The 26,072-nt window shown below is 39.9% G+C and overlaps 1 protein-coding gene across 1 annotated transcript in view; it reads left to right on the forward strand.

Moving 5' to 3' along the window:
* Positions 1–274: 274 nt before the first annotated feature.
* The window catches only part of slco3a1 (solute carrier organic anion transporter family, member 3A1), a 63,969-nt gene continuing 38,171 nt past the window's right edge, over positions 275–26,072 (forward strand). Inside the window, exons 1-2 of the mRNA XM_010883847.3 lie at positions 275–956; positions 9,743–10,202. Coding sequence (XP_010882149.1) covers positions 813–956; positions 9,743–10,202 — 604 coding nt within the window. The 5' untranslated portion in view covers positions 275–812. The remainder of the gene's footprint in view (positions 957–9,742; positions 10,203–26,072) is intronic.

Raw genomic sequence — 26,072 nt, forward strand, 5'->3', positions numbered from 1 at the left:
ATTAACACTCAATTAATATACAAGTGAACATGAGATGTTCTTTCTACTCTTAATCATGTTAATGTGAAATAACAACATTTTATGAAAATATCCCTACAATCCCGATTCCGGTAGGCCTATATCATAAATTAGTTTGTATTCTACTCTTATCTGAATTCAAGAACAATGTGGTATAATATATTACAAATGGAGTGCCTCTGTGAACTTGTTACTGAACACTATTAGTCCAGGTTGCAGTCAATGTGCCTTTTAGCGACACTGAGCGGCCGCGGGTGGTTTTGGAAAAGTCGCAGTCAGAACGCAAGCTACACAAGTGGTGGAGGGAGTGAGTGCATGTTCACATACTGTATACAGCAGATTACATTACCAAGGAAGGACCATGCCAAGTAAAGCTGGAGCAGCGACTCCGTGGCAACATTATCGATATTTTTTAAAGAATCAACGCATTGTTACTCTTAACATTCGGGGACGTACGCCAAGATTTGGGTAAAAATGCAATTTGAGAGAAAACCCACCATTTCTTATTATCGTGAGCTTATGAGAAAATCGTCGAGGAGTTTGTGTCGTATTTCCCGAATTGTCAATGTTTAGAACCGGTGAAAGGGCAGCCCTTTGGAGTCTGGCAGTACATTTACTGTCATAGTTTATCGAATGTAAAGCATAGGTTGAAAAAGAAAATAGACGAGGACGTCAAACCTGAGCTGAATGTAGCTAACAGGGAAACTGTCGGTGTCGTCTATGTTTATCTCCGGTCTGGCCGGTTTACCCGCTGGCTTTCATTTCTCGTTGTAATATAAAGTAAGGTCTCCAATATGAAGGTGAAAAAACAGAGGGGCTCGGACAGGAGCATTGAAGAGGACACCCATAAAAAGTCGTCATGCTTCTCAAACATCAAGATATTCTTGATATCGGAATGTGCCCTGATGTTGGCACAGGGCACGGTTGGAGCTTACCTGGTGAGTGAAAAAGTGGAGTGTGACATGGCTGTTTTATGATAAAATCATACATATGATCTATTTTATTTTGCGTTCTGGACATTTGTATCTTATACTGCGGTGGCAAAACAGTCTGCATGTAAGCAAAACAAAGTTTCTGTCATGATAGTTGCTTCAGCTATGACATAATGAGATCAATTGTAACCGGCTTAGTAGGCTTGGCATACACTGGTGTTTTAAATTGGCATGCAGTAGTTCCTGTTAAGCTATACTACACGTGGGAGAGGCTATATTCAATTGGAAACACGTTTTGATATGGTGGAAGAGTTTAACCTTGTTTACCCGTCATGTAAAAAACGCATTGTTCATCCAAATTACCGTAATTACACATTGGTTTCATTGCCTTGTAAGCGGTCTATGAAAAGTTTGGACAGCATTCCAAGCTTTAGCAATTGGCCAAATGTTACTGATGTTACACGTTTCATACATGTTAAAACCACCTATTAGTGGCATTGTTGAGCTTCTCAATCAATTGTATATCCTTTCTGATGATTTGAATTTGATGCGAGAAAAAACTAACATCGGCCGCAAAAACTAAAACATTTCAAAGGAATGGCAGGGGAATAAAACCAGATTGCTTTCATACCTTGTCCATAGACAGCTTACAAGTTAAGATAATCGATGGATAACTTTTTTATTTTGAATTACCTTATGGCAGGTACTGTAATACTGTTTACTTTCTCCAGTGATCCAAACAGGAACCTTTGCATACAATCTTAATATAACCTTAAAGTAGCAGCTCCATTTTTAACATTTCGAGGTTGCTTTGGAGCGAGCTTACGTCTTTTTCCTAAAATCTGTTACACTCACTTCTACACTCAGCGCACAGCAAGCCCCCTGTTGATCTTACTGTGACCTCTATTTTGTTTATACATAATGGACAATTGTATTGCTCCAATCGGAACATTTCAAGCTAGCTGTTAAGTGAGCTTAATTATTTTTTTTAAAGTTAACTTTTTAATAATTTAATTTTGAAAAGCAAATGAATGCTTTCCCACTATATCTAGTCGTTAGTTATAAAATGCCACCATCTGTCCAATTAAATGTGCAGAATTCAGAATTAACAACAAAGCAAAAAAATACATTTCCCACAGCCAGTTTATTTCAAAAGAAGCCAGGCTCAAATGAATAGGATGGACTTACTTATTTGTTGTCTTGGTCCTGATAAAACTATTGTATTACAAATGGAATTAGTAAAAACATTCTTCAGCCTGTATTTGAACTTGTTTCACCAGGATATTGTCAGTAGAAAGCTCTGGTTCAAAATGTGTGGTTAAATGTATGGTCAGTATCTCATTTAGAAATGTATTCTTCAAATCACGATTTACAAGTAACACGTTTCAATAAAGACAGAGGTAACACAAGGCTGGAAAAGTTGTGTAATGCTAAAAAACATTCCCCTTTTCAAAGGAGGAGACACTTTAGACCCTAACTGTTATAGACCTACAGTATCTCACAAAAGTGAGTACACTCCTCACATTTTTTTTGCTAATATTTGATTATATCTTTTCATGTGAAAACACTGAAGAAATGACACTTTGCTACAGTGTAAAGTAGTGAGTGTACAGCTTGCATAAGTGTACATTTGTTGTCCCTCTAAAATAACTCAACACAGCCATTAATGTTTAAATCGCTGGCAACAAAAGTGAGTATATCCCTTAGTGAAAATGGCCAATTTGGGCCCAATTAGCAATTTTCCCTCCACAGTGTCATGTGACTCGTTAGTGTTACAAGGTCTCATGTGTGAATGGGGAGCAGGTGTGTTAAATTTTGTGTTATCGCTCTCACACTCCCTCATACTGGTCACTGGAAGTTCAACATGGCACCTCTTGGCAAAGAACTCTCTGAGGATCTGAAAATAATTGTTTCTGTACATAAAGATGGCCTAGGCTATAAGAAGACCGTGAAAATTAGCTGCAGCACGGTGACCAAGACCATACAGCGGTTTAACAGGACAGGTTGCACTTGGAACAGGCCTCGCCATGAAGTTGTGTGCACATGCTCAGCATCATATCCAGAGGTTGTCTTTGGGAAATAGACGTATGAGTGCTGCCAGGTTGAAGGGGTGGGGGGTCAGCCTGTCAGTGCTCAGACCATACGCCACACACTGCATCAAATTGGTCTGCATGGCTGTCGTCCCAGAAGGAAGCCTCTTCCAAAGATGATGTACAAGAAAGGCCGCAGTTTGCTGAAGACAAGCAGACTAAGGACATGGATTACTGGAACCATGTCCTGTGGTCTGATGAGACCAAGATACATTTATTTGGTCCAGATGGTGTCAAGCGTGTGTGGCGGCACCCTGGTAAGGAGTACAAACACACAACTGTAGGCGTGTGTCTTGCCTACAGTCAAGCATGGTGGTGGGAGTGTCATGGTCTGGGGCTGCATGAGTGCTGCCGGCACTGGGGAGCTACAGTTCATTGAGGGAACCATGAATGCCAACATGTACTGTGACATACTGAAGCAGAGCATGATCCCCTCCCTTTGGAGACTGGGCCGCAGGGCAGTATTCCAACATGATAACGACCCCAAACACTGCTCCAAGACGAACACTGCCTTGCTAAAGAAGCTGAGGGTAAAGGTGATGGACTGGCCAAGCATGTCTCTAAACCTAAACCCTATTGAACATCTGTGGGGCATCCTCAAACAGAAGGTGGAGGAGCACACGGTCTCTAACATCCACCAGCTCTGTGATGTCGTCAGGGAGGAGTGGAAGAGGACTCCAGTGGCAACCTGTGAAGCTCTGGTGAACTCTATGCCCAAGAGGGTTAAGGCAGTGCTGGAAAATAATTGTGGCCACACAAAATATTTACACTTTGGGCCCAATTTGGACATTTTCACTTAGGGATGTACTCACTTTTGTTGCCAGCGTTATAGACATTAATGGCTGTGTGTTGAGTTATTTTGAGGGGACAGCAAATCTCCACTGATATACAAGCTGTACACTCACTACTTCACATTGTCGCAAAGTGGCATTTCTTCAGTGTTGTCACATGAAAAGGTATAATCAAATACTTACAAAAATGTGAGGGGTGTACTCACTTCTGGGAGATACTGTACATCCATCCTGCTCTGTCTTTCTAAAGTCTTCAAAAGTCTGGTAAACAAACAAATCACCAACCATCTTGAGTCCCACTACAACCTCTCCGCCATGCATTTTGGCTTCCGTGCTGGTCATGGGTGCACCACGGCTACGCTTAAGGTCTTAAATAACATCATAGCTGCAATCGATAAAAAACACTACTGTGCAACTGTGCCCATTGACCTGTCCAAGGCCTTTGACTCTGTCAACCATTCTATTCATGTTGGCAGACTCAATAGCCTTGGTTTCTCAAATGACTTCCTCGCCTGGTTTACCAACTACTTCTCAGATAGGGTCCAGTGTGTTAAATCGGAGGGCCTGCTGTCTGGACCTATGGCTGTCTCTATGGGGCTTCCACAGGGTTCGAATCTCGTGCCTACTCTATTCTCACTGTATATTAATGATGTTGCCCTTCATTGAACACTGCTTACAAAACCTCCAGGAAAGCTTTAATGCCATACAGCACTCCTTCCATGAGCTTCAACTACTACTGAACTCTGGTAAAAGTAAGTGCATGCTGTTCAACCGATCACTGCCCACACCTGCCCGTCTGACTAGCGTCACCACTTTTGATGGGTTTGAGTTAGAATACGTGAACACCTACAAATATCTAGGTGTCTGGTTAGACCACTCACTCTCCCTCCAGACCCACATAAACCATCTCCAGTCTAAAATTAAGTCTAGGGTTGACTTCCATTTCCACAACAGGGCCTCCTTCACTTGTGCTGCCAAACTTGCCCTGATAAAAATGATACCAATCTTAAACTTAGGTCATATATAGAACAGCCTCAAACTCTCTCCTGATGAAACAGGATGTGGTGCACCACAGTGGCATCCATTTTGCTCAAGTTATAATACCCACCACTGCAACCTTTAAGCATTAGTTGGCTGGCCCTCATTACACACCCGGCACCTATCTCACTGGTACCAATTAATTTACATGTGTTTGCTAGGCAAAGCCCCTCTGTACCTAAGCTCACTGGTCACCTTAGCGTTACCAACCCGCAGACTGCGCTCAAGCAGGTACATCTCTCTGGTCCCTCAAAAGCCCACACCTCCTTCGGCCGCCACTCCTTCCAGTTCTCAGCTGCCAATGACTGGAACAAATTACAAAAAACCCTGAAACTGGAGACCCTCATTCCCCTCACTGCCTTTAAAAAACATCTGTCTAAGCTACTGACCGTTCGTTGTATGTGTTAACTCTCCTCCATCATGCACATGTTCTGGCACATAGCTGCCCTTATTATCTCTGTCATGCCCCATGGCACATTTGCAGTCTTACCTGCACAATTGTCTTATATTATTGCTCCTTTGCACTATACCATTAGCACATGTATGCCCTAGTGTTATGATCTCTATTGTCTTTGCCACACCACTTTTGCGCACTAACTGATCTACCTCGCAAAATACATCTCACTTTGCACAAACTATATAACACTCTCTACTGTGTTTTACACTTTTTGCTAGACTCTCTAGCGGATTTGTACTTTTACCAAAAGTACTTCACTTTTGCACTAACTGTATATAGACTCTGTACTGCATTTGTATTTTATACAGACTCTACTTTTTGTATTTTGTACTCTGTGTAATCTGTGCAACTGTATGGTGTCTTGCACATTTGTGCTTTGTCTTGGCCAGGTCGCCGTTGCAAATGAGAATCAGTTCTCAATCGGTCTACCTGGTTAAATAAAGGTAAAATAAAAATTATTAAAACATTTAATATGGACTGAGGTGAATTGGAAAACTGTGGCCCGACTAATAATTTTTAAAAATTTTTGTGAATCATGGATGCCACGTCCTCTGGACTAAAGTGGAGAGGGACCATCCAGCTTTTGATCAGTGTACAGTTCAAAAGCCACCATCCGTGATGGTATGGGGGTGCAGTAGTGTACATGGCATTAGTGACTTGCACATCTGTGAAGGCACCATTAATGCTGAACAATATGTACAGGTTTTGGAGCAACATATGCTGCCATATGTTGCCAGACTGTTTCAGGGAAGACTTTGCTTATTTCTGCAAGACAATGCTAAACTACATTCTTCACATATCACAAGTTTCAAGGTTTATTTGTCAAATCACAGAGCATGGCTCCGTAGTAAAAGAGTCCGGGTGCTAAACTGGCCTGCCTGCATTCCAGACTTGTCACCCATTGAAAATATCACCCGTTGAAAATAACCGAAGCAACCACAAAAACCTACTGGCATTCTCAGTAGGCTACTTCATAAAGGTTAAAACCATTGACCAACGTTAGCAACATTAGCTAGCGTGTAAGCAGAATTAGCATGCAAACAAACCAAATTGCTCATATTTAGACAGTTTAACTTAGATCACTTGATATTTTTGCAAGCATGTAATGAATGAATGGGATGCATTTATTATATCCGTGATATAACATTTACTTTTCAAAATAATTGGAGAAGGTGTCCAGATGATTCCTATGTTGTAAAGAGGTTACTGTCACTTTCTTCCACCAGTTCTGCTCCACCCACAAAATGTAATCATTGTTTACTAACACAGAGGTGTATACTGTGTTGTTTGGCATGCAGATCCCTTCCAGTGCTCCTTCTGGCCAGTTGTGTGTATCAAAAAAAGAAAAATAGCCTAGTAATCTCTCAAAGGGTTCCCCATGGTGAAATGCCCCTTTAACATTTCATGCTTCTCATATACTCTAGGTCTTTTTGGTTGAAGCCACTTTAGTCCTGTAGGTTCTACCTTTGAAATATTTTTTCATCCTCACTTTTCTAATTATTTTATAGTTTTCTAGTTTCATTTATTTTTAAATGTAAAAGAGACCTAGGTCTCAGCTTGATTTCTCTGGATAAAACACACACACACATCCATTACAGTAGTTTGGGGCATGCTGGGCAAGTGCCACTTCCCAAAGACATTAAAATATCAACTGAATGCTTTGCCCTTATTTGGAGTGGAACATGTTATCTATTATTTGCCACTGAAGCACAAGCCTACTCCTGACCATGGGAACAGTGTAGCCTACATGGATGAAGCATGTTGTTATCCAGTCAGAATTTACCCTGTAAGTAGAGAACTAGGATTGTTGAGCCAAAAGTACAATGACATAAATCCATAACTTTCTGCTTTAAATATGATGTTTATTGACCTCAAATTAATTAGTGGCATGTTTTTCCGAGTACTTCATACTACATTTTTTCACTCATCTACTTTTCTTATAACATTTTGTAATGTATTTCCTAACATTATTAACTGTTTAAATATAATAGCTACCCTGAACAAAAAATATAAACGCAACTTGCAACAATTTCAATGGTTTTACTCTGGGATTTAACTGGGATTTAACTGTGAAAAGCACACTTTTCCAGCCTTGCAGGTGAAAAAGACTGATGCGTAGTTCCTGGTGTGTCATGTGGGCTGTTGTGAGAACAGTTGGAAATACTGCCAGATTTTTAAAGCAATTGTGGTGGGGCTTTTGGTAGAGAAAATAATATTCAGTTATTTGGCAACCGCTGTATTGGACATTGCTGCACTCAAAAAAACAATTCTATGCTCCCTCAAAATTGTTTTGTCTTGTGTTGTTCGGTGTAGTTAACACTTCATGTATGTGAAGTGAATTACGTAAAGTTATTGTGAAAATGGTGTATAAGGAATCGTCTTTGTTATAATTGTTCAGTTCATTTTAGATTTTTATTTAAATTTGTTAACCAAAAATACCTTGTTTGTTGTAATGTCTCCACAGGAGTTTGTAACATTTTCCAAAACATGGTCACATACAATTTGAGGATTTTGCATAATTATTTTATTTGTAAGAATAACTGCCCCTTTTATACATAACCCCTCAATTTAGTGGACTGAACATAATTGGACAATTGGTTGCTCAGCTTTTTCTGAGCTCACTAAACTCACACCTTCAGCCACCTGAGTGCCAGGGCAGAAAATGACATTACATGGCCTGCCTGGCCTAGCTAGCATTCTATTGTACTTGCGAGGTGGTGAGCTGGAGTTTCTGTGCTAGAGTGCTGAGAGTGCCAGCTGTATCATCAACTGGTTGCATTTGGCTTGGCATGGGATCTGAGGAAAGGAGCAGATGGTGATTTTATTTTTTTCTTGCTTCCAGGATTGCTGGAACGCCACTCTGCATTCTCAGTCTTCTCTGAAAAGGCTACCAGGCACATTTGTACACACTTGGCTTTATTGTCTATTATTCCTATTAAGGGCTTTTTCAACATGTTACAACTAGTTCCAAAGAACAATGATAAGCCTACCAAATGAGTGTTTGCTTTGGTGATTGAACTGATGAGTCAAATGTGGAATTGAAAATGAAGAAAATAAACAGGATTAGAAGACATTCTGACATGCTTGTACACTTTAAAACAAGCTTTTTTTTTTTACGTCAGTACACTACCTAATATAACCAGCAATAGCAAAATGCATTTTGTCCAAGTTATTAGCAGAAGCAAAACATGTCAGTTTTTCAGAATCTCTGGATATACGTCAGAATAAAAACAACACAATAACTTCATGAAACACTTAGTTTTGCCCAATGCTAGAATTGCTGGCAATATTTTATTTCAGCTGTTAAAAAATATGACCAAAGTAATAGGCTAATTCAATTGGTTTAAGGTTTAGAAGTGTGAATGTTTGGGTAAAATAACACATGCATAACGTGATCCTTAGCTTTGAAAAAGAGATTTCCAGAGGGGCAGATGGGTTAAAAATTTGGTTTAGTAAGTCTCTAATGGGATTACATATGACATTAGTACTTTGAAATGAAATGGAGATGCATTATGCATTCCACAGTGTGTTACTATGTTATACTAGCAATGTCAATGGTGAGACAAAGAGGCGTTAATGTTGGGTCTTTTCTTTCATTAGCATTAAGTGGAGTTTGTGTACATGCGCCTGTGTGTATGTCCGTGCAGGCGGAAGACCCAAAATTAAGCTGCGAGTATTGACAGTGTATTTTAATCAGACCACAATAAGAAACATTTGAAAGAGGTCTTTGTGTCAGTATATGCCACATGAAGTGGTTATTTAAAAGGACAACTACAAAACCATGGTATTTTATTTTACTTATATTTCTATAATCTACTCTAAAACCTCATGTGGTCTGTCTGCAACTTGATCCAAAATACCATCATGTAATGAATATTATTTATTTTTTTGCATACTGTTTGTTAATCCTTATGATTTCAATATGAAGCATTTTATGTATTCATATGTTTAAGATATCTGAAATATTACAAACATTTTGATAATCTCAAATATGAGGCTTAATTCTGACTTTATTAGGAATGGGCCCCCGAGTCGCTCAGTGGTTTTAGTCACCTCATAGTAGAACTGTGTCATTATGGCCAGGTGTTTAAATACTATTCACATTGGCTAAGCGCCGCCAGGGGTTTCTGTCAAGCTGCCTTGTCTTCTAGTTGTGCATACAAGCTTAATCATGGTGGTTGGCCTGGAAATGTGGATCCATTCAGTGCATGTGAAACACTTTAGAAAACTTTTACACTGCTTACGATTGAGCAAGCAGTGTAATAAGTAGAACGGCTTGGGAAAAAGTGCCTTGGAGGACAAGTCTCAATGTTTTTCATTCTCCCATTCTGATGTGGGGTTGAATAAAATAAGTATTGAAAAGTTTTTAAAACATTTTTACATTGTAACATATTTCCTCTGCTGTTGATTTCTCAGGTGAGTGTCCTGACCACCCTAGAGAGACGTTTCAACCTCCAAAGTGCCGACGTGGGTGTGATTGCCAGCAGCTTTGAGATTGGCAACCTGGCTCTCATCCTATTCGTCAGCTACTTTGGGGCCAAAGCCCACCGGCCAAGGTTAATTGGCTGTGGGGGTATCGTCATGGCGCTAGGAGCTCTACTGTCAGCACTGCCAGAGTTTCTAACCAACCAATATGAGTACCAGCCAGGGCAGACATGGAGAACTGAGGTGGGCAGGAATGGATGTGCCAACAGTACAAGGAATGGTGGTCAGTATATAGAGGAGCTTTGTTCAAACAAAGCCAACACCAACATGATGTACCTGTTGCTGATTGGGGCCCAAATGCTGCTGGGGATTGGAGCCACTCCAGTTCAGCCCTTGGGTGTGTCCTACATAGATGACCATGTGAAGAGGAAAGACTCCTCGTTGTACATAGGTGAGTTGGATGCATTAATACACAAAGTGTTTCCCCTAATGTTTTTTTCCCAACAGTGTGGAGGGGGGGGTTGCGGGACACAAAATGCTTGATGCGTGAAATGCCTGAACTTCATACCTGCAGACTTGCCTCTCTCTTGTCAACTTTATTTACTTAACATAATTTGGCAATACTGTCTTAACATCATTTTCTAATAATAACCTAAGTACTCCTCCTCAATTAACCATTCTCTAAAACCATTCATAAATGACTTCCCAGACTCATAAGCCACTAGCTACTAAACTAATGTGGCAATATGAATTCCATGTACAGTATATTACTGTGTTGCATTGGGGGTGTAGTTTTGCTGGATATTGCACACAGTGCCCCATGATTTCACATTGGATTTGTAACTTTACAAACTAATATTTTGTACAGTACATTCATTGTTGCACTGAATAGTTTGTCCGCCTTAAGTATTCCTTGTATATTACTGTGTATTTGATTTATAACACAATCCCTCCAAAGCTAATGAGCACATGCAAATGAACAACAATAACATAAAAATAGGCTTTTTTATATTTCATATGTTCTCTGTGTTAACTTTAACCAGTTCTCAGTGTGTTACATCTTATTATATTATTTACCTTATGTAAAGTATTATTTAAATAGTAATTTTGTTTCCTTTATATTTTCCCCCAGTTTTTCTTTAGAAAATTTTAACAATACACACTATATATACACACCACAGGCTTTTGTTTTTTTAAAGGCAAAATACAAAAACCTGAAGTTTTATTGTTGCTGCCAAATGTATATAACACTTCAATGCACCCTTATTTTCAAGGCAAAATACAAAAGCTGGAGGTCTTGTTGTTGCTGACCAAACTCTAATGATGTTTGCATGATGTTTATCTATTGTAGACGATTGTAGCTATCGATTTTGACAGTTAGTTAGCTAGCTTGCTTCTTACCTGTTTATTTGTCGCTCGGACGATGGCTAACTTTATGTCAGTGTGATAGCCACTTACAGTTCAATACAAAAATGCCCATGCACAGACACATCCAGTTATGTATCTCTGACCTCACTCGCTAGCTTGATACTTGGAACGTTGAGTGCAGGACGTTGTTGCTCTGCTCTGATGCTCATGCAATAATAAACTGTGCGCGATGGTAAACTGTGATCAGGAAAAATCTGTATTTCATGAAAACGTTTTTTTGTGGTGCCACATCGCAATATAGCAACGGCGGGGCGTCGCTGTCATTACATTAAGAGGGAAAGACTGACTAACCTGTACAATATATGCTGATGTCATTTAATTGAGGGAATAAAAGAATAAAGGTGAAACTTGAAGATATGATAAAGGTACGTGAGGCAATGAGTGTTCGTGCAGAATTGAAAAGATAGAATTACACCTTTGACAGAAAAAAAAGGAGTCATGTGCTACTTCTGCATTTTTATGTGGTCATTTGTAGTTTGGATGGTAGACCATGGCTCCTGCAGATCTAGGATAAAATATATGTTGGACTTAAACGCATACCTATAAATAAATTACATATATACAGTGTAATACACATTTAAAATTAATAATCAGTTTTGTTCCAATGGTAAGGGTTTCATAAGGCTATAAAAAAAAATGGAATGACGAACTGGGTGTGTTTGTGTGGTAATCTTGGCTGGAAGGTGCAGTGTGTACACAGCCCTGCCTCTGTGTCAACAAAGTGTGGCCGTAGTGTGTCTGTGTTGTGCTCAGGCTTTCTTTTGTCTCTCAGCACAACCTGCTCATGTGATTGCCAGGTAGGCAAATCGGTGAGGGGTTTTACTGTTGCTGTGGCTTTTCAAGGTTTAGCAGTGCATTCTAAGCACTTTCTGAGCTAACCTTAAATAGAAGATAATTGAACACAAATGTACCCTGAGGATATGGTCTGTTTGATGTCTTTTATTGCATCTCTGAATATATAGTGCCTTTGGAAATGATTTCATTTTCTCAACTAGTTTTATATACTTATACTTATATACTATACTTATAATTAATTACCTGCATTTCTGCCATTGTTTTACCATCAATCTACAAACCCATAATGACAAGGCACATTTTTTTTGCAAATGTATTGACTATGTAATAAAACCCTTTATTAAGTACATTGTAGATGTGGCTGTTGGCACCGATCATATAGCTTTGAGTCTTCTTGGGTATGCCTCTACTAGCTTTGCACACCTAGATTTCATAGTTTTGATTAAAAAAATAACCTTCACCCCATTCTGAGGTCCAAGGACCTCTCTGTGTTTTGCTCTGTTCATCCTTCCCTAAATTTTAACTCATCAGACCAGAGGACCCTTTCCCTCATTTTCAGAAATTCCACTTGGATTGTCATATGCCTTTTACTCAGGAGTGACTTTCTTCTAGCATTTCCTTATAGTCCTGTTGAAGAGATGGTTGTCTTTCTGTCAGGTTCTCTCGTCTCCACAGTGAAGCTTGGTTATAGTCTTGGTTACTTCCCTCACCAAAGCCTTTCTTGCCTAATTATTTTGTGTGGCCGAATGGCCAGCTCTAGAAAGACTTCCTAACTTATTTAGTTCCTGGGAATTTTTACATCACATTTTAGTGACTCCTTGTGGACTGTTGGGCATTTGCAAACACAAAAATGTGTGGATAATTATTGGAGGGATACTTTCAGATACATTAGTAATGAAGATGGCATTTGTTAGTGTAACAGAGATGTGTTGGTCAAAGGCTTCCAGCATCTTGTATAATCTCAGTCTAACAGCGCTTCTTTGTTGTTTGTTGTCATATTAACTACTTTTCAGTGTCTTGAAGGGACAAATTCTGTTCAGCTTTGATGTAAGGCACAACTGCAAACACCTTGTTAGTACTCTAAAATATGAAAGACTCTCATTCATTTCTTTTTGAATACCCAAATGGAGATTTGGTGCAGTTCTCCTCAGATAAGCTGCAAAGACAGTAGGAAAAAAAAACTGTGAGCATTGATAGAACAATGTCGTATTCAGTCCGGAGCATGTGCTCAGCTGATCAGTCTTATCCCCATGCTGCAAGCATGTCATGTGCTTGTAGCAGCATGAATGGAGGACATTGTCTGGATCTCTCAAAATGTACTTTTCACATGCCCACAACGTATGCAATAATTATTCATTATTGTTCACACTGTTGCACCTTAATTAGAAAAATGTTGTACTAAAAGGTGTTTTATTAAACATTCCTCAAATAAATGTAGTTTTTATATAACACTTTTGAAGACTCCTGATTTGGCATGACACATCACACTGGTGTGCTTTGAGTGTTACACTTCAAGAACATTTATAGGTTAGGCTATTAAAACATTTAGTGATTTTATAGTTTTTTTATGGTGAAAATGCTGTTTTAAAATATAGGACCTTTTTAAGACCTCAACAAACAAAATGTTATACCCAGAAAATGTCAAATATTTTTCTTAATAGAAAATAGACAATTTATTGAGTCCTATTCTAGTATAACTTTTTGTAATGGTGTAGCAACACTACATTGCGTTGCATTGCCATCAGCGTCGCGACATTTTACTTGCTGCTGAGAGCATTTTTTGTAAAGGGGAGAAGAACAGACGAAGAATGTTATTTATTTTAATAATGGTTAAGTAAAATACATTATACTTAATGCCTGTAAATTTGTGAATTTTCCGCTGCACATTTAGAATTGCCATATGTAATGCATTTGCATTAATTGCACACTTATACATTCCACTTGTACATACATGTACATTTTTCTGCACTCCTCTATTTTGTTGTTCTGTACTTGTACGGTTCAATGACAATAAAGTTGAAACTAATCAAAAAAATATTTGTTTATGTTTTTCACAATTATTAAGTTGCTCCTTCATGGTAAGGTCGCTGATTTGGGACATACAAAAACCTATACTTCTCCACTTCAGTGATCAGTCATTCACTGTCCATTATCCAACATTTACCATAGTTTTACTATAGTTGGTGTGTCAGCTGACCTGTGGCATCTTCCACAAAAACGGCAGTTCAGAAGCTAGGCTGACAAAAGTAATGCCAGAAACCCAAAGAGCTGAAACAAACATATGCTGAAATTCTGTAATTGTTCCCTACATAATTGAGTTTCCATTATTTGTATGAATTCTTAGTGAGTCAATACACCCAATCCGCCCCCAAAATCAAGAATTCAACCTCACGGTGCACATCCATTGTTATGGCACGCCCACTGCCTCAAACTGATACAATTCACTTTCTATGGATAGCATCAAGGCATCGTTGACGGTTGCGCGAAGCATCTCGGGAAGGCAGCGTGCATTCAGAAGCTGGGCCACGATCAATATTATGCAAATGAATCTGTCTAACGGGAGGCGTTTATCCAATGAAAGTCAAGTCTTTCATAAACAAGAGAGGGTCTTCCTTGTTGGTCATTCGTTATACTGCAACAGCATGTGAAATATTTGTTCCATGTGAAACGTTCTGCTACCAACTGGAGGCAAAGCTAATTGTTGCAGGGGGGCAAGTACAATAATGCTTGGAGGATGGTGGCAGAAACTGTTGGTGTCTCAGGTGAGTTTTATAAAATGTACTGTGTTAATAAGATGTACTGTGTGCATTTATCTTTGAGTTGTTTGTTTTTTGTATGGCAGCACCACAGAAATGTTTCCTTCTAGCATAGTACTCATGATAGCATGCCTATGAGTGAGAAAAATAATTTGGTTGGTGTAGCTGCAGACCGGTCAGAGTGCCCATGATGACCCCTGTCCACCATCAAAAGCACCTACAATGAGCATGCGAGCATTGAAGAGTTTTCCAGGTTCTTTTACATCACATGCAACACTGCGTACGTGTGCGGCATCTACCTGGCGAAGTGATGATACCAGGATGCGCTGCAGGAAGACGACAAGCCAGTGGAGGGAGTGTGGTGCTGTGTGCAATGTTCCACTGGGAAACCCTGGGTCCGGGCATTCATGTTGACGAATCATGTGCCTTAAAAGTTCTCTAAGTTATTATATACAGTAGAAGTCGGATGTTTACCTACACTTAGGTTGAAGTCATTAAAACTCATTTTTCAACCACATTTTTTAAATTTTGTGTGAACAAACAATAGTTTTGGTATGACTACTTTGTCCATGACACAAGTAATTTTTTTCAACAATTGTTTACAGACTATTTCACTTAAAATTGGCTACATCACAATTCCAGTGGGTCAGAAGATTACATGAACTAAATTTGCTGTCCCATTAAACAACGTGGAAAATTCTCTGAAATTATGTCATGGCTTTAGAGGATTCTGTTACGCTAATTGACATTTGAGTCAGTTGGAGGCGTACCTGTGGATGTATTTCAAGGCCTACCTTCAAACTCTGCCTCTTTGCCTGACATCATGGGAGAATCAAAATAAGTCAGCCAAGGCCTCAGAAAAAACATTGTAGACACCCACAAGTCTGGTTCATCCTTGGGAGCAGTTTCTAAATGCCTGAAGATACCACGTTCATCTGTCTGAACAATAGAACGCGACCATGCAGGCACGCAGCCGCCATACTGATCAGGAAGGAGACGCGTTCTGTTTCCCAGAGAGGAATGTACATTGGTGTGAAAAGTGCAAATCAGTCCCAGAACAACAGGAAAGGACCTTGTGAAGATGCTGGAGGAAACCGGTACAAATCTTTATCAGGTAAAATATCTTCACCGATCAGCCAATTCAGGAATGGACTCCTATCGCAAAATTTTAGTATGGCTTTTTTATTTTATTTTATAAATGTCCAGATGCAGAGCTTTATAATGGTATAAAACTCTGTTTGATTACGTAATAGGAAAGAAATGCTCCTTTAAAAGTTGATAATCTGCTCTACTTATATCTAAGAAAAGAGGTTTGAAAGATTCACACTTGCCAGAGAGCTGGTCTTTGTTCACGCCCATTCTGTTCAACACCTTCTTAGGCCTTAACCCCAATCAGCTATTTAAGTATTCAATTGGAGACACTGGCCTTGTGCTAAACGGGTCTGGTTGGTCTCTAATAAACACATACTATATCAAACCAAATAAAATAGTTTTTTTCACATACACTTAATAAATCAAGTATAAACACTAGTGAAAGGTAAATGAGCTTAGCAGCAGGATTCATATTAAACAGTAGCAGCAATATAAGTGCAGATCGTTTAAGTGCAGGTGCACAGCCACTGAGTTGTTTAGAAGTCTTACTGTACTGATGGACTGGGTTGTCCACCTCACCCATCAGAATCAGAAAGACAATGTAAACATTATAGCTATGCATAATCACACACACCTGGATGAATGACTGGTCAATCAGGTAGCTTATTATCAATTTTGCTCACTTGTGAAGAAAAGCTTGCTACCCAACAAACAGGACTGGAAATGTTAGCTAGCTAGTAAGTTAGCATCGTTACCTAGCTAGCTAACATTAACAGTAATGTCAGTTGCTATAGCTAGATAACTAACAAGCCAAAGGACTTTGACAACCTGCTGAAAATGAATTATCTGTAGCTAGTTAGCAAACATCAGACTTGCCCGTATACATGTTAATGTTTCACGATTACAGAATATCTGTGATTACATACGGAGTCCTTCATCGTATGCGATTGGTCTGTTGACTTTGTTTACTACGCTGTGTGTTTTCACAACCGTTCACCCTCAAGGTGTTCAATGCAAGAATCTGTTCATCTTTCATTGTGGTCTCAATCGTAGATTCCTTGGTTGTCCTTTGCTTGTAAATGTAATCCTTAGACAGTTGTTTTATATAAGACGAGCCAGTGTTTTCCTTTCGTCCACTGGCATTGCAATGAAATGCCTCAAATTTACCTGAATGTTTTGAACAGTATCCAAGTCAGGGATTTCCTCATCATCTTCCGATTCATCTTCTGAGTTTTGTTGATAATGCCAGGTAAATTCATTGCAGCGATGTGATTTACAGCTGAAGCAACACAATTGCAGTTGTCTGCTTCTGAAAAACCCTGGGTAGTAATTCTACTGAACAACTAATGGGAGTAAAGACAGAAACAAGGGATTCGGCTGACCAATCAGAAGTATGTTAGCATGTCCAGCCCCTCATTATCTCAGCCAATCATGTCTAGCAGGAAAAGTTCTGTATTTTCCTGGTAAAACAAGGGTTTGCGTTTTAAATTGTATTCGCATTTACACTTTGTGTACTAGTTTGTTATTAAGTCACATTTAAGTTCACATCTTCAAGAAGGCATTTCTGCAAAAAAAGACAGGAACTAGTTTTTCATCTTACAAACGGCTTTCCTGAAAAGTATTGACATGGGATATAAGCCCATGAATTCCTGAATTCTGTCACATATTGTGTAGGACCCCTTTTGCCACCAAAACAGCCCTGACCCATCGAGGCATGGACTCCACTAGACCTCTGAAGGTGTGCTGTGGTATCTGGGACCAAGACATTAGCAGCAGATCCTTTAAGTCCTGTAAGTTGCAAAGTGGGCCCTCCATGGAAGATCTAGGGAATGTGATGGCCAAGTCAACATCTTGAACGTCAAACCATTCCTGCACCATTTTTGCTGTGTCTCACGGTGCATTATCCTGATGAAAAAGGCCAATGCCATCAGGGAATATCATTGCCATGAAAGGGTACACATGATCTGCAACAATGCTCAGGTAGGTGGTACGTGTCACAGTAACATCCACATGAATGGCAGGACCCAAGGTTTCCCAGCAGAACATTGCCCAAAGCATCACACTGCCTCCGCTGGTTTGCCTTCTTTCCATAGTGCATCCTGGTGCCATGTGTTCTCCAGTTAAGTGACAAACACTCACCCGGCCATCCATGTGACGTTTAAGAAAATGTGATTCATCAGACCAGGCCACCTTCCATTGCTCCTTGGTCCAGTTCTGATGCTCACATGCCCATTGTAGGCACTTTCGGCAGTGGATAGGGGTCTGCATGGGCAACCTGACTGGTCTGCGGCTATGCAGCTCCATACGCAACAAAATGTGATGTACTGTGTGTTCTGACACATTTCTGTCAATACCAGCATTGACTTTTTCAGCAATTTGAGCTACAGTAGCTCGTCTGTTGGATCGGACCACACGGGCCAGCCTTCACTCCCCACGTGCATCAGTGAGTCTTGGCTGCTCATGTCCCTGTCGCCGGTTCACTGCCTTTCCTTCCTTGGGCCACTTTTGATAGGTACTGACCACTGCAGACCGGGAGCACCCCACAAGGGCTGCAGTTTTTTTAGATGCTCTAACCCTGTCGTCTAGCCATCACAATTTGGCCCTTGTCAAAGTTGCTCAGATCTCCTTACGCTTGCCCATTTTTCTTGCTTCTAACACATCAACTTTGATGACAGAATGTTCACTTGCTGCCTAACATATCCCACCCACTGACCGGTGCCAGTGTTATTCACTTCACCTGTCAGTGGTCATAATGTTATGGCTGATCGGTGTATATCCACAGTAAAACAAGTCCTATATCGACATAACCTGAAAGGCCGCTCAGCAAGGAAGAAGCCACTACTCCCAAACCACCATAATAAAGCCAGACTGCGGTTTGCAACTGGGGTACAAAGATCATACTTGGGGACTGGTCTGATAAAACAAAAATGTAACTGTTTTGCCATAAAGATTATGTTTGAAGGAACATCCAAGCCGAATTACACATCCCAACCGTGAAGCATGGGGGTGGTAGCATCATATCGTGGGGTGCTTTACTGCAGGAGGAACTGCACTATGAATAAAGGCAGCACTACAATCAAGCAGAATTAAAATAGCACAATTTTCATTGTCCCTAAACAACAATAGATCATTTCATACCTTAAGAAGAGCTGACTCAGTGCTATGGCTTTCCCTAAAATCTGAAAGGAATTTATCCAGAATATGGTAATCATTTAAAAGAAAGTAAAGCTGGGAAAAAGTACTTTCTTTAGAGCTTTTGATAGGAATGGCAATATTGAAATGGGATGGAAATGATGATTAAGAACAGTTAATTCTAGATTAGCGCTCCCTGGGTGAAGATCTCTGTCAATAAAGATCATAAACCTCACTTAACTGTCATCATCATTTTGCTATTATGCACTGTCTGGACTCACCATACCTGAATTGACCATAACAATAGGAATGTAATAGGTAATACATTTGGTAGTATTCTCATACAGTAGGCTAATATCTTTAGACTAGGGAAGGCGCTTTGCCTCATTGCCTCAATGCATTTTGAAGTTATTGTATTTTGTCCTGTCTGTTGTACAGTTGCACTGAATATCCTTAACCTTTTTTAGTATTGATTTTGAAAAGATATAAGATAAAATAAATATTATATTATAAAGGAGAGAACGTTAACAAGGCACAATGAGAACACAAAATATTGCTAAATTTTAAAGAAATTGCTGAAATCCACATAAAATTGAATATTAATGCTACCATATACAGTAGCAAGTGCAAATTATACCTACAATGGAACAACATTAAACAGATATCCTAAATGAATAGGCCTATCAATAAAGACTGGGTAAACAAACTGTTTTAGCCTATCAACTGAAAATGTCTAGCCAAGAACAAAATCAAATCAAGCAAATTTATTTTATTACATTATTCTTTACCAGCATTTTGGCTAGGCTACTAGCTCTCATCATTGTTGCATATGAGGAAAACCATTAACTGTCTGGTTGCAATGAGTGGCGTTACAATATTCCCGGATGGCAGCTGTTCGTTTTATGTTCCCAGATAGCAACATAACTTTTATTTGAGCTACCAAAGCCATATCTTTATTGTTTTTAGTCTTCAGTGGTAAGAATAAAAACAGGGCATACCAGATACTACCTCATAGGGTAAAAACCTTACTCAGCCTACAAATAAAATCAAATATGTACATATATTCTAATGTAATATATTTTTTCAAATTGTTTTATATAATACTTTTTGGTATAGGCTTGGCCTATACAAATGATAGTTCTTGGCATAGTCTAAAATGAACAGAATCAAAACATGCAAATATTGGACCCTTCCCAAATCCCCTTTGTGTGAATCCGTCTGTCTTATAGTTGAACCTCAAAACCAGAGAAGTATGTTGAAGTGTATCAAAAACAAGTATTTGATACACTTGCCGATTTTGCAAGTCTGCAATTTTTATCATAGATACTCTTCAACTGTGAGTGACGGAATCTAAAACAAAAATCCTGAAAATCACTGTATGATTTTTAAGTAATTAATTAGCATTTTATTGCATGACATAAGTATTTGATACATCAGAAAAGCAGAACTTAATATTTGGTACAGAATCCTTTGTTTGCCATTACAGAGATCATACGTTTCCTGAAGAATCCCCAAAGAATGATGTTTCCACCTCCATGCTTCACGGTTGGGATAGTGTTCTTGGGGTTGTACTCATCCTTCTTCTTCCTTCAAACACGGCGAGTGGAGTTTAGACCAAAAAGCTCTATTTTTGTCTCATCAGACCACATGACTTCAGACGGGCCTGGACATGCGCTTGGCTTGAGCAGGGGGACCTTGCGTGTGCTGCAGGATTTTAATCCATGACAGTGCAGTGTGTTAATGTTTTTTTTTTTTAAACTGTGGTCCCAGCTCTCTTCGGGTCATTGACCAGGTCCTGCCGTGTAGTTCTGGGCTGATCCCTCACCATCCTCATGATCATTGATGCCCCACGAGGTGAGATCTTGCATGGAGCCCCAGACCGAGGGATATTGACCATCATCTTGAACTTCTTCCACTTTCTAATAATTGCGCCAACAGTTGTTGCCTTCTCACCAAGCTGCTTGCCTATTGTCCTGTAGCCCATCCCAGCCTTGTGCAGGTATGGGTACAATTCTATCCCTGATGTCCTTACACAGCTCTCTGGTTTTGGCCATTGTGGAGAGGTTGGAGTCTGTTTGATTGAGTGTGTGGACAGGTCTTTTATACAGGTAACGAGTTCAAACAGGTGCAGTTAATACAGGTAATGAGTGGAGAACAGGAGGGCTTCTTAAAGAAAATCTAACTGGTCTGTGAGAGCCGGAATTCTTACTGGTTGGTAGGTGATCAAATACTTATGTCATGCAATAAAATGCAAATTAATTATTTAAAAATCATACAATGTGATTTTCTGGATTTTTGTTTTAGATTCCGTCTCTCACAGTTGAAGTGTACCTATGATAGAAAGTACTGACTTCTACATGCTTTGTAAGTAGGAAAACCTGCAAAATCGGCAGGTTATCAAATACTTGTTCTCCCCACTGTATTTCAACACTGGCAGGTGATTTAGAAAGTTAAGCACATTCTTCCATCAAGAACATAATTTGTACAATTCCAAATCTTGCATGTAACTGGCGCAGATGCATTTAGGGGTACATTTGGTATGTAAATTAGGTATTCATGTTTTATTCTGAAACCACAGATAGTAATCCTGTTGAAAGTCCTTACTATGTTAAGTCCAGGTTCGTAATGCACATTGTGTCAGGAAGCATGAACATTCATCTACCTCATTATTGTACCTCAGCCTTATTGTATAGTTCAAGGAAACTTGGGATGTGAGGTGAAACAATGGTGATTGATCTTCTATACTACTGCTATCACACCATAACTAGACATATTTTCTCAGATACAGTTGCGCTCATTAGTTTGCATACCCTGGCAGAAACTGTGATATTTTGGCATCGCTTTGGAAAATATGACATGTTTTAATTAAGGATAGTGATCACATGAAGCCATTTATTATCACAGTTGTTTGGCTCCTTTTTAAATAATAATGATAACAGAAGTCCCCCAAATCGCCCTGATCAAAAGTTTACATACCCTTGAATGTTTGACCTTGTTACATACCACACACTAGTGAAAATTGCAATTAAAGGTGAATCTCCCACACCTGTGGCTTTTAAAATTGTCATTAGTGTCTGTGTATAAATAGTAAATGAGTTTGTTAGCTCACACTTTGATGCACTGAGCAGGCTAGATACTGAGCCATGGGGAGCAGAAAATAACTGTCAAAATACCTGTGTAACAAGTTAATGGAACTTTATTAAGATGAAAAAGGATATAAAAAGATGTCCAAAGACTTGCAAATGCCAGTCAGTACTGTTCAATCACTTATTGAGAAGTGGAAAATATGGGGATCTCTTGAAACCAAGCCAAATCTGGTACCTTTGAGTTACCTTTTATAAGAATTGTTATAAAAGGTACAAAGATTAACCCAAAGGTAACCTCAGGAGAAATACAGGCTGCTCTGGAAAAAGACGGTGTGGTTGTTTAAAGGAGCACAATACGACAATACTTGAACAGAAACGAGATGCAAGGTCCAGTTCCAGAAAGATGCCTTTACTGTGCCAATGCCAAAAAAAAGCCTGGTTACAATATGCCCGACAACACCTTGACACACCTCACAGTCTCTGGCACACTGTAATTTGGAGACGAGACCAAAATAGAGCTTTATGGTCACAACCATGTTTGGAGAAGGATCAATAAGGCCTATAGTGAAGAGAATACAATCCACACTGTGAAGCATGGTGGTGGCTCACTGATGTTTTGGGGGTGTGTGAGCTCTAAAGGCATGGGGAATCTCGTGAAAATTGATGGCAAGATGAATGCAGCATGTTATCAGAAAATACTGGCTGACAATTTGCATTCTTCTGCACGAAAGCTGCGCATGGCATGCTCTTGGACTTTCCAGCACAACAATGCACTAGGCCAAGTTGACCCTCCATCGCAGTCTCCTGACCTTAATATCATGGAGCCACACTGGGGAGATCTCAAACGTGCGGTTCATGCAAGACGACCAAAGACTTTGCATGACCTGGAGGCATTTTGCCAAGACGAATGGGCAGCTATACCACCTGCAAGAATTCATGGCCTCATAGACAACTATTACAAAAGACTGCACACTGTCATTGATGCTAAAGTGTGCTATACACAGTATTAAGAATTAAGGGTATGCAGACATCTGAACAGGGGTCAGTTCATTTTCTTCTTTGTTGCCATATTTTGTTTTATGATTGTACCATTCTGTTATGACCTACAATTAAATGTGAATCCCACAGGAAATAGACATGTTTTGTCTGCTCACTCATGTTTTCTTTACAAATGGTACATATATTTCCAATTCTCCAAGGGTATGCAAACTTTTGAACACAACTGTAAATATTTTGCTGTGATATGTCATTTTTATTTTACACACCTACAAGTTGTGGTGGTGATTATGACGCATACTGTTGTAATTTACCAGTGGGGAAAAATGACCGGATTCAGGTAATGACCGGATTACGTCAGTCTGTATAAAATGTCAAAGTGTGTTATGGAGAAGAGAGGAAAAGAGAGGAGTGTTCTCTGTAGGAGTGGAGCGACAATTACAGAGTGAGTCTGGAATGCCAACCAACCAGCCATGATCTGAGAAGCCTGAATCCATATGCATACCACACAACTCTGTGAAAAACAACTCCTACTAACTCTGACACATGGACAACAGGGCTATACTGGGGCTGTTTCCCTTTCAGTGGCAAACCATGACAATTAGCCTTTGGCCTTCTGTGGGGAATTATGGCCATTTAAACAGCTTATTAGCCATTCGTAATTGACATCGATACAATAACTACTGTGTCAATATAGGTGACGACAAAAGAATCGTGTAGCCAGCAAAGTGTTTGTCTACCCTGAAGAAATCCTAAGACATAATTTGAAAATCCACCAGAAATATTTGCAATAGTTTTAGGCTTCCCATAAAGTTGCTATGGAAGATTGTAGCCAGCGAAGTTTCTGTCTATCCTGAACAAATCTTCTTTTGCCACTGGTCGTTTTAACAGCAAATTAGCTATTCGTTAATGACATTGATACGGTATCTATCAATATAGGTGACGATAACTAGTTAGGGTATTTTACGTTAGACCAACTTAATAGTGAAACGTTAAGGAGCAACATAATAGAGTCATTACTGACCAATAGTGCTGTGAATACGATGGTTACTTTCGTAACCCCAGTTCAATGAGTGGAGCGTCGCCAATAGGGGTTTCGCTCCTATTGGTTTACCCCTCTGCCAATAGGCAGGCACTGAAAATTTAAATAGGTAAATCGCACCTCTCATGGCCATCTGCCCCCATGGCTATAAAAGAGGTCGTCACACCCCAATCTGCCTCCCGACATACCTTTCTCCACGAGAAAAGCAGTCAGTGACAGGTCAGGGCATGAACCCTATGGGTGACGCTCCACTCATAGGGTTACGAAAGTAACCATCGTTCTATATCGTGAAGCTTTGCCCATAGGGGCTTCGCTCCTATTGGTTTAGGGCAAAGCGAGCGAGCCCAAGACCCACCTCACCAAAGAGACAAGTGTCAAACAGGACGGCCCAGGCGTGGATACCACGACACCGAGCCGCTTCCATCCGGCTCACACTAAGCACATACGGATGTGCGCTGATCACAGCCCCCAAACGAATGTACTCACGGCACCAACCCATCCGGTACCTCTTCAATCAGTCTCGACTGAATCGGAAGCCCATAGAACACGCCGAGACCCGGTAGATGCTCAAGCACACACAATGTGAGCGTTACACACAAAAGCGTACAGGCTCCCGTCGTTCTGTCGGCGGGGAGGAGGAGGAGGGAACGACTTCTGGGGGCGAGGTTCCCTCACCTCACTCTGCGTCGGATGCACCGCGTCCGGTTCAGCCACACCCGCTGCCTTAGCGCGGCGATGTTGCGCCCGGCGACGTAGACGACCGTCCAGGCATCCGCGAGGCCTCAGGAGGAGCAGAGGACGCCGCAGATGAAGAAGGGACTGGCAAGAGGGGACCCAAACGGAGACGCTCCTCCCTGTACTTCTTCTGACGCACCAGGGCCTCAGTGACCGCCTCACGATATAGAACAGTATGTTGATGTTGAGCATTATTACACTTACAAAATAATTACGTATTTACGTCATTCCTGAATGGTACGGTTGCAACGATTTTAATACATGCTTTACATATTACATTCCATAATTATTTGAAAAAGTCACACCGGTTTAGTTTTGTTTGTCTCTCTATATGCCAGCACATTGTATTTGCTATGAAACAGTGACTAAGAGGTTAAGTGCAGCTTTAATCTGAGGGTACTGATGTTGGTGAACTGTTTTTGTGTAGGAGTTAAAGCCTTTTTATACATGATTTCTATAATAGTTATCCTTTTTAATTTATGCCTTTTTACGCTTCATTGATAAAGATAGAAATAGTGAAGAGAATTAAAGGAGAAGCTCCTCAGAGATGTGGTCTGTAACACTGCCCTTTTGAACTGTTATTCTATTGATGTGTGAATGTGACAAATTGCACAAGATATATAACCTTTTGGACAACACAAGAAATTCTTGTTAGTTTTTATTTTATTAATGTTAATTTGTATTTCTTCTAAAGTTATATAGTGTTTTCTTTAGCAAACAAACACCTACTGCCTAGATAAATAGCTTTAAAAAGAAATGTCAATCGGCCTAAGACAAATGTTCTGACTTACAGCAAGCCATGTGGCTTCAGCAAGCCATGTTTAAGCTACTTAAACTCAGAACTGTAATGTCATCTTGAAGGATTACATTCTATATGGGTTCTTCCATCTCTGTGATAAGCGCCATACTGCGTGTTCCCATACCAGCTCTGGTGTATTTTGTTTCAATACAATTAACTCCATGGATTCATCATCAAGCAAAGCAGATCTATTCATTATCGTGTCATGTTGGTGTGGACCTGCCATCTTTATAGCAGCCACACACCATTTGTCAGAGCCCTACAATTAGATCTAACTGCTCAACAACATGCCATTGCATGCCTGGAGAGTGCTTTTAAACTACTGCCACAAATACTTAAAAAAATTCAATCAATGGAAACCAATCACAATAATGTATTTGGGACAATTAGAGTAGACAAGCAAAGGTTTCCCAATGTTTTTTTGTTTTTTATTGTTGTCTTCATACAACTGTTAAATTCA

Source organism: Esox lucius, chromosome 19 (assembly GCF_011004845.1).
Source record: "Esox lucius isolate fEsoLuc1 chromosome 19, fEsoLuc1.pri, whole genome shotgun sequence".
NCBI lineage: Eukaryota > Metazoa > Chordata > Actinopteri > Esociformes > Esocidae > Esox > Esox lucius.